This window comes from Octodon degus, unplaced genomic scaffold, assembly GCF_000260255.1.
Source record: "Octodon degus isolate 3935 unplaced genomic scaffold, OctDeg1.0 scaffold00284, whole genome shotgun sequence".
Taxonomy (NCBI): domain Eukaryota; kingdom Metazoa; phylum Chordata; class Mammalia; order Rodentia; family Octodontidae; genus Octodon; species Octodon degus.
Genome location: NW_004524860.1, coordinates 880,321 through 889,842, shown reverse-complemented (window position 1 = coordinate 889,842; position 9,522 = coordinate 880,321). Strand labels below are relative to the sequence as shown.

Here is a 9,522-nt window from a genome sequence, read left to right as displayed (position 1 = left end):
CCCAATGCTATTATGGGCTTCTGTACTCTTTTAGACTATTTTGCTGAGTTTACACACCTATAATATTCAACAACGGAACTTAAAAAAAAATTGGGGTATAACATTTGTACTACTACTAATACTTGTATTAATTCTTCTTTAATATATATTTAACATTATTAAATAACAATAATGTTAAAAAAAAAGATTAGAGCTCTTGAGAGAGATGAAGCTTCTCTAACTCATGTTCGTTCTCTGCCTCAAATACCTTAGAGCTTCTCACACACAAGTAACGCAAAAAGTGTTAAATAATGTTCTTAGTTTCTATCATCAACATGAAAATGAGAAGAAAAAATTCAAAAATGTGAAAGATTGGGAATACCAGGAACAGAAGCACTTGCAATGCCCACCGTGTTGTCCACCTCAGTGGGGAATGAATTCACCTTGAAACGTAAAAGCAATTTCTGGCCCCACCACCAGGCGCCCTGAGCCCAACACAGAGGCCAGACATGGTGGCACACATCTGTAATGCCAGCCCTGGGGAGGCTGAAAACATGAGGATTAGTCCAAGCTGCCTGTTGTGACCATGCACCAAATGCAGTTTAAAAAATTATTTTCTGGACTTCACAGAAAAAAGACATTATGAAAGTAAACATCATTTTCTATTCTTGTGTGAAGCCAAAATATGACTTATGCAAATTTCAAAGATGAATATATTAGTGATGAAGATACACTTTACTTATGGACACTTTTGCAGAAGTCAGCCATGTATGTCTCCGTGCTCATTTTACTTTTGTAGATTTGCATCAAGCAAAAGTTGTCACACATCTGCCCCCAACATGCTCAACAAGTGCATACAAATTTTGCACATCATAGAAACTTTCCTGAGACCTCTTCCCACAGTCAGGAACTTACAGGTCTGCATCTTGTACTATGCATAACCACTAAGAACACAATATGCAATGTATTAATTATTGAAACTGTCATGTTAATTGGTTTTGAAACTATCTCATTGCTGTTTGTTTCTCAATAAAATTATTCAAGAAAAAAAAAGTATGCCAGTCTTAGGGCCGGCCAAATAGTTCAGTGGATTAAAAGGCTTGCAAGCAAGCCCAAGGACTGGGGTTCGATCCCTGGGCCTGCTGTGCCACCCCTGCCCCTGGGGTGCACTGAAATGCAAACTGAGACTGGGCATAGTGGCACACGTCTGTAATCCCAGCACTTGGGAGGCTATAACAGGCGGATCTCTATGAGTCCGAACTAGTAGTGAGATCCTGAACTCCCTGTAGACATTTCCCTAAAAAATACATAAGAAAAAAAAATTGGTTGGTTGGTTGGTTGATTACTTTCTATCACTCAGTGATTTGGTTAATTTGGAAGTAATGTCAAAACAAGAGTACAGAGAAATATCAAAAACTGAAATAAAAGTATGGCTCAAAAAAATAAGAAGTACAAAGAGGCTCAGTACTGTGTGAAATATCTTAAATGTGAGGGAACCAGGGAACCAGAGAATAAACAAGAAATATTTATCCTGAGTAGAAAAGATACTGTTTAGAAAGTAAGACAAAATAAAAATCAATAGAATATGAAATGACAAGGTATGCTAGAACAGTACCAGAGCAGCACGAGTGAACCAGAGACTGTAAAAGCTTTCTCCTCCCAGGCCACTGTGCACCTTCTCCTGAGGCTGTCGTGGAGCTCAGTACATCTTGAGCGCCCCCTGGTGTTTAGAGCAGGCAGCAGGGAGGTTTATGATTGGGCTCACTCTGAGGGCTCCTCTCTGTGTATATTGCACAGTAATACACGGCCGTGTCCTCAGTCTTCAGGCTGCTCAGTGTTAAGGAAGCTTGCTTCATGGAGGCGTCCCTGTTGATGCTCAGTCGTGATTTTAGGGCTGAGTTGTAACCTTTGCTTCCACCACTCCGTATGTTACCCATCCACTCCAGCCCCTTTCCTGGTGCCTGACGGATCCAGCTGACATCAATGCTGGTTAAAGAGAATCCAGAGACTGTGCAGGTGAGGGACAGGGTCTCTGAAGGCTTCACCAGGCCAGGTCCTGACTCCTGAAGCTGCACTTGGGACAGGACTCCTGGGAACAAGGAGCATCACCATGAGTTCAATACACCCGACACTCCATGCCCAGATCTGTCTGTGAAACCCTGGGATACTCACAGCATGGATATGCCACCAGGCAGAGGAGCAGCAGCAGGAATTCCATGCTCTGACAAATGCTGTTGAGGAGATTAGGGCCGTTAATCTAGGGCTGGGCTTTCAACATAAAACAGGAGGCTGCTTTGCATGCGGGAGTTCTCTGAAGGTAGAAATAGGCCTCGAGGGCTTTACCACCTGACTTGAGAAACTTAATTGCACTGGGACTTTTTCCTATACCATGACCCTTTATCCTCCCTCCAGACAGAGAAATCTGGGTGGGGCAGTGGGTGCAGACTGCGGGCACAACAATGAAATGTGGAAGAAAGTGAGCAAGGTGTGATATTCTTAGAGCCTTTGAGTTTTTTTCTGTCAGTTTCAGTGAAGCATCTGAAATGGGGCAGACCATGGAGCCTGGGGCTTCTTCTAGATATGGAAAAGGACATTTAGGAAACCTAGCCTCCTGATGCAAGGTTTGTCTGAAGTTCTTCAGTTCCTTTCACACTGTGTTTCCGTCCATGGGTGTGGTGCTCCTCCTTCAGCTGGGATCTTATATAACCAAGTTTTCTCAAATAGTTTGGATTTGAGAGGCTCCTTGTCCTCGTGTATCTGTGTAAGTCTGCCCTAGGCATTATTAGTTCAGGACACTATCTAGTAAGATTATTGGAGAAAATACTATCAGGACATACTGGGGAAGGTACAACTTCCCTGTCAGCAGTGAACAATAGAGTATTACTTCCACCTAAGGAGATAATTCTTATCATGTGAAATATTGCTGGAGCTGACACTTGCTATTTTTCATCAGTGAATGTATTTTTTTTGTGGGACCAGGGATTGAACTCAGGCCCTTGCACTTGCCAGGCAAGCACTTATTCTACTGAGTCATCTCCCCAGCAGTGAGTGCATTTTTGTCAGTGTATATAACAAGGCAAATATCCAAAAAAATAGTATTCTAATAAAAATGAAATAAAAACCCTTAGTGAATCTGATAAGGGCTTATTATGAGACTATATTAAGAATACAAATGACAAGTTAATATAAGGGTGATAATGAATAAAAAGAAATAACTTTTTTTGTGGAACCGGGGATTGAACTCAGGTCCTTGTGCTTTCCAGGGAAGCGCTTTTTCCACTGAGCCATCTCCCCGGTCCCAAAAAGAAATATCTTAAGACATTTCTCACAAGAGAATTATATAAATAGATACCTATTATTTGAAAAAATTACTCAACACTAATGATTATCAGAGAAAAAAATAAACACTGCACTATGAGTTATCATAGTAAGAAACCTAGATTGAGTTGTATGAAAAGATGCAAAACAATAAATATTACAAAGATGATAGGAGTAGGAAGTGGTATAGCATTATGAAAAACAGTGGAAAGCCAACAATCAAGACAGAGAAAACAGAGGGAAGAAGCAAGGAAAAGAAATAGAACACAAATTATAAAATGATCTTTCCTCCTTAAAGCATGTTGCAACACAATAAAAAATATATATTGAAGACAAAAAATAGAAATAATTTAAAATAGGTAGAAGCAGTAAGGAAAGAATGAATTATTAATTGAATAGACTTTTAGCCAGGGAGATAGTCCAGTGGTCTATGCACCTGCCTAAAAAGCACAAGGACTTGAGTTCGATCCTGGTACCATATTCTGTGCTGGCCCTGAGCCAAGCCAGCCACTGAAGCCTGGCATGTTGGTATATACCTGTAATCCAAGCACTGTGGAGGTTGAAACAGGAGGGTCACTGTGAATTGGAGCTGTGTAGCAAGACTCTACCAAATACATAGATTAATTAAAAATAATTTAATAGAAAGTAGCAGAAAAGTTTTCTCTATAACATAATATATTGAGAAACGCACAATGACTGAGAATGTGTATTAGATAAGACAGAGAGAACTGAATGACTCTGTGACTCACACCATCACCTCTACAGTGAATAGAACTACCTGGAGGAAATCATGGCTAAGAGCATCCGCAGGGCTGGCTCTTCTAAAACTTGACTTGTACAAGTATGGGCTTGGGCCATAGCTGAAACTGAACCCTTAGTGTACAAATGTTACATATTCAGGACAATTTCAGTTTTGCTTTGAGATTATTTTGATGATCTATTCTTATTATTTTATGATTTTCCCTATACTGGGGTAAAATATCAGATTCCCATTCTTAAAGGAGGAGAAGCTTGTTTCTATTCACAGCTTCAGTGTGTTCAGCCCAAGGGCAGTTGGTTCCAGGGTGAAGAGAGCATGGAGAGGGTGAAGGGGAGCAGAGGTGCTCAGCCCATGACAGCCAGGAAGCAGCACAAGGAGGGAGGAGCCAGGGACAGGGTTTTCACACCCATGTGGGCGACTGACTGCAGTAGGCAATGAGGAGGGCAGAGTGGGAGAGATCCTTCTAAAAAGTTCTAGTGAAACTGGATATGTACATGCAAAGAAATAAACTTTGGCCACCTATATCATGCAATCATAAAAATCAAACAAAATATGAATGAAAAGTATAACAATTATAAAAGAAACAGAGATATAATCTGATTGCCACTAATGCCTGTAAAATTTATTCTTCTTTCATAAGTGGAGGGAACACAAAGAGAAATAGACGTCAGACTCCATGAAATATATATAATGTTAAGTAAGGAAAAGCGATACTGAGATGATAAGTTCACCTGTAAGTAGAGAGAGAATATTTGCTTCTCAAATATTTAATAATAGTTGAAAATCTAGGATAAAAATAAAATTGTTCCTTTTAAAAATTGCAAAACACCCCAGCAGACATTGCTCAATAGACAGCCTCTGATGGAGAACGGATACATGAGTAGCTTCATACCACCACGAGTAATCAAGAAAATACAAATGATTCTTACGGAATAACATTTACCATTGAGAAATGTGACACATATCACTGTACCAAAGTTTAGAAAATATTTATGTAAAAACACAGATTAGTCAGTGAAAAGAAAAGGCACTGACTCAGAAAATATACCTGATAATTCTAGAACTGATAAAGAACTTGTAGCAAAAATCACTAAGCACCTGCAAGAAGGTGCAAGGATCGGGGGTTCAATACCTGGGCCTGCTGTTCTTGCCCCTTCCCCAGGGCCTGCTGAGGTTGCAATTGAGACTGGGTGTGGTGGTGTGTGCCTGTAATCCCAGCTCTTGGGAAACAGTACACAGGCAGGTCACTACATGTCTGATCTGTAGACCCTTCCCTAAAATACAGAAAAAAAATATCAGTAAGAAAATTTAAGATGAAATTAAAAACAATTAAAAATGCAATGATGATATAAATGGAAGCGCTTATGTAGGGCTAGTTGACATATGTTTATGTGGGTTTTAGAAAAAGTATATATTTATAAGATCAGATTTCTAACATTCAGAAAATCTAAGAAGAAAATATTCATCCAAAAAGGCCAAGGAATTTAAGGGTAGCAGGAATCTTATTCCATGCTGATGGGAATGAAAAATGGCTCCTCCAGTGTGGGAGACTCCTGAAGAATTCCTTAAGGAGGCGAAGAGAGCCCTGTGGGAAGTATCAGATGGGTTCCATCAGCTGAGCTGAGCATCTGCTTTCTCACACTGCACAAGGGATCTTCCGTCAGCTTCATCCCCTTCAGCTTTCCTTACTGGATGCATACTGAGTGCAGGCACAGCTGCACATCTGAAAATGATGCCAAAGATGAATCAGCACTTGCAACATCAGGAAACACACCTGTGCAGCAGATGACAGGACTATGTCTCAGGAAAGAGCCCAAGGGGCAACACAGGCTCCTGGAACCTACACTGGCACTCAGCTGCACAGACCCTTTCTGTCCTAGGCAGAAAGCCTTCCCTGTCTGCAGGCCTCACTTGTCCTCCAGGGACAAGGTCTTGCTCCTGATATTTACACTGGACAACATGATGGAGAAGAGTGACTAAGCACTTTTCCAGGCACACAGAATGCACAGCCACAAGGAGTGAACCCAAGTGAAAGCCAAGACGTGGAAGATGATGCTGAGTCACTGACACCCCCACATTGGAACACAGAAGGACTGGAGAGGAGGGTGCTGTGGGTGAGACTGGGCTGAGATTCCTGGGAAACCTCTGTACATTCTTAAACTTTTATAAATGTAAACCTGAAGTCTATGGAAATTCTATGAAACAGAAATAACAGACTTTCTGGGAGAGATTCTTGCCACTTTTCACAAATTAAACAGAACACTGTCCTATGGTAGAAGAACGTGCTTTGTAGTTATTTCTTCAACTGACTTGAAATATGTGTCAATACAAATCCCCTCATGGCATTGTATGTGATAACCTTATCAATTGTAAAATGTATCTACTTCCTGTATTTTGCATGTAAGGTGATGGTGGCATGGATAATTCCCCATAATGTATAGTGTGTACCCGTTCCTCTCATTCCTGTCCTTAATTACCTCACCCAAGCTCTGAGTTTTATCATCTCAGTCCTATCAACAGTAATGCAGCTGCTCCTCCCTCAGGGTTTCTGACACACTCAGGATGTGGTTACCACACTGTGCTTCACACAGTAATACACAGCTGTGTCTTCGGAGCTCAGATTGCTCAGCTCCATGTAGGCTGTGCTGGAGGAGGTGTCTGCAGTGAGGGTGGCCCTGCCCTGGAACTTCTGAGCATAGTTACTTTCTTCATCTTCAGGATCAATCCATCCAATCCACTCCAGCCCCTGTCCTGGGCTCTGTTTCACCCAGTACATGTAATAATCTGTGAAGGTGTAGCCAGAAGTCCTGCAGGAGACCTTCACTGAGGTCCCAGGCCTCCTCACTTCAGCATCAGACTGAAGCAGCTGAACCTCGCCGAGGGTACCTGTGGAGAGAGGACAGAAGTTGGAGTTGGTGTCACCTTACATGCTCCAGTGCCTTCCTCGGTGCTAAGACTGGCGATCCTCTAACCTGTCACAGCTGCCACCAAGAAGAAGAGTCTCCAGGCCCAGTCCATAGTCAGTATCTGTGCTCTGGGAAATTCTACAGACCTTGATGGCTGTGGAACGCTTTGGGCACAGACCTCTCCATATTTACCTCAGCAGACCCTGCTTATTTGCATAGTCATGAGGAAGGAAACTTCTTAGCACTGAAACTCCGACAGCTGGGCATCAGGAAGTATTTGGCCATGGATCTTACAACAGTGAGGACCTGGGATCTATGTCCTTATTCTGTGTGAGGAAATGCATCGCGTTGCACTTCCTCAAACCCTCACATGGAGACCTCCTTTCACTGAAAATCAATCCAATGCCTGAAGTCTCTGCTGTATGAATCAAATTTGAGTAGATTAAAGCCACATGAGCCTCAGGGCTCTAGAATTGACCTTTGCCTACTTCTAGCAGGTGTTAACAAAATTTGTTATTGACTCCAAGAGAAGGACACTGACCATTTCATATGAGGACTCACTATGAACCAGGGACATCTCTGATATGAGACAGACCTCCTAAAATGGTTTCGCCAGCACCCATCTGCACTGCTGGTGTCCTACCTAGTTGGCATGGAGCCTCTTGGTCCTGAAGCTGTAACTATGATATATGGTCTAGGGCTGTGTTTTTGACCTCATGAAGGCATAGACTTGAATGTGAACCATGATAACTCTTTCCAAGTCTAAGCATTTGTGTTAATTTTGATTGTATCTCATTCACAGTGACACCAAAAAAATTCAGTTTTCACAGAAATTATATTGTTATCCATTTTCTTCATTTTTACTTATTGATTGGTGCACGTGGTCTATGCTCCAATCAGTTGCTCTGTCCTCCACAGCCCGACAGACACTAATTCTTAGGTCCCTCACAAGTGTTTAGAGTGAAGATTCCGTTGCAAATATTTGTGACTGTGAATGCAGAACCGAACTGAGATAATATATGAAGCAAGAGCTATTGGAAGTGTATCAATAAAAAATTAATACTATGAAATAAAGTATTTCATCTTGAAGAGTCTCCACTGCTTTACTGATTTATGGAGTGAAACACAAGATAGAGGGAGATCTGTGCAGAAGAGAGAGAGAGAGAGAGAGAGAGAGAGAGAGAGAGAGAGAGAGAGATCCAAAATGTAGGCTATCAACATTGTGCTCCATACATCCTTGATTCTGAGATTCATAAAGGAGGTGTGTTCCCAACTCCTGTTCAGCTACTATGCATAGAGGAAGTTCCACAAGGCCATTGAGCTCTACCCTGAGTCCAGTCAGGCCTCCCATACTCCCTTCTCCCCTGAGTACAGTTCTCCAAATGGCTGCTGGTACTGATTTTGGCAAAAATTTCTCCTGAATGGGCCTAGCACAACACAGAGCCATGCATTTTCAGACCTTGTGCAGAGACATCTGAAGGATTTCATTACCCAATCTGAAGCATTTATTTCTTCATAAGTCAACATCTTGCCATGTGGAGAAGTCATCAGATTCAGTTTCAGATGGTTATAATTTGGGATTCAAAAAAAAATAAAACACATAAAATTTACAAGATAACCTTGATATTCATAGAAATGATATTTTTTCATCTAGTGAAACTCATGCTGAGATGAAGAAAGCATTTATGTGAATACACAGTTGTGTAATGAATGTTATCAGAGGATGATTACTTGGAAGTTGTATACCAAGTTGGTAGATTATGTGTTGCAGGACCTCCTTAGGCTATATTATTTTATGAGACAAAGGGAACCATACTGGGTGACAGGAAGCCCTCCCCACTCAACTTCCTTCTCTGCATCTGTAACTTTCCTGGTGTTCTGTGCATCTTCAGCGCCCCCTGCTGGTCTTCGGCGACCCTGAAGGGAGGTTGATGTCTGGCTCTGAATGATAGTCTCTCAGGGCTTCTCTTACACAACTGCACATGAGCGTGTCCTCAGTTCTCAGGCATGTTTTGTAGACACATTACTCTTGGCCTCATCTCTGCAGATGGTCAGTTGGCCCTTCCAGTCTGCATAGTGTATGCTATCTCCACTGGTTACAAATGACAAGGTCCAGCCTTGCCCCTTCCTTGAAGCCTTACAAAAGCAGTGTGTGTTATAGCTACTGAAGGTGAACCTGGAGGCTGAAATTCAGCCTTCAGTATTTAAGGCTGCACAAAGGCTTTACGCTTTCCACCAGCTGAATCTCATACTCGACATCTGTAAGCCCAGAAATATCCTGCTCAGGAAACTCACAGATGCCTCTTGTTTATCCTACTAAGGTACACTTACACACTATATTATTCTGCATAAAACTCCTTTGGAAAGATCAGCAAAGACAACCCAATTTTCCCTAAATTTCATGGTGTCTGTGTTCAGTATTGATCACTGAGTTGGATCACCAGGAAATCAAGGTGTGGGCTGCACTCCCGGGATGCAGGGCTAGGGCTGGGTTGGTTCTCATCAGCAGAGGAAGGCCTTATTTTTTTTTAATTTTATTTATTTATTTATTTGAGAGAG

At 41.8% G+C, this 9,522-nt stretch overlaps 3 gene segments (V, D, J or C); all 3 read right to left on the bottom strand.

The window, feature by feature from the left end:
* Positions 1–2,198, bottom strand: part of LOC101564441 — a 123,168-nt gene extending 120,970 nt beyond the window's left edge. Inside the window, 1 exon segment of the V gene segment in view lies at positions 2,152–2,198. Within this exon segment, the coding sequence occupies positions 2,152–2,197 (46 nt within the window).
* Positions 2,199–6,614: 4,416 nt separating this feature from the next.
* On the bottom strand, positions 6,615–7,103 carry LOC101562450. The segment is given in 2 exon segments: positions 6,615–6,943; positions 7,030–7,103. Coding segments are annotated over 2 exon segments (375 nt in total).
* A 1,861-nt stretch (positions 7,104–8,964) lies between these two features.
* LOC101561254 overlaps positions 8,965–9,522 on the bottom strand; it is an 18,515-nt gene continuing 17,957 nt past the window's right edge. The window contains 1 exon segment of the V gene segment in view: positions 8,965–9,127. Coding sequence covers positions 8,965–9,127 — 163 coding nt within the window.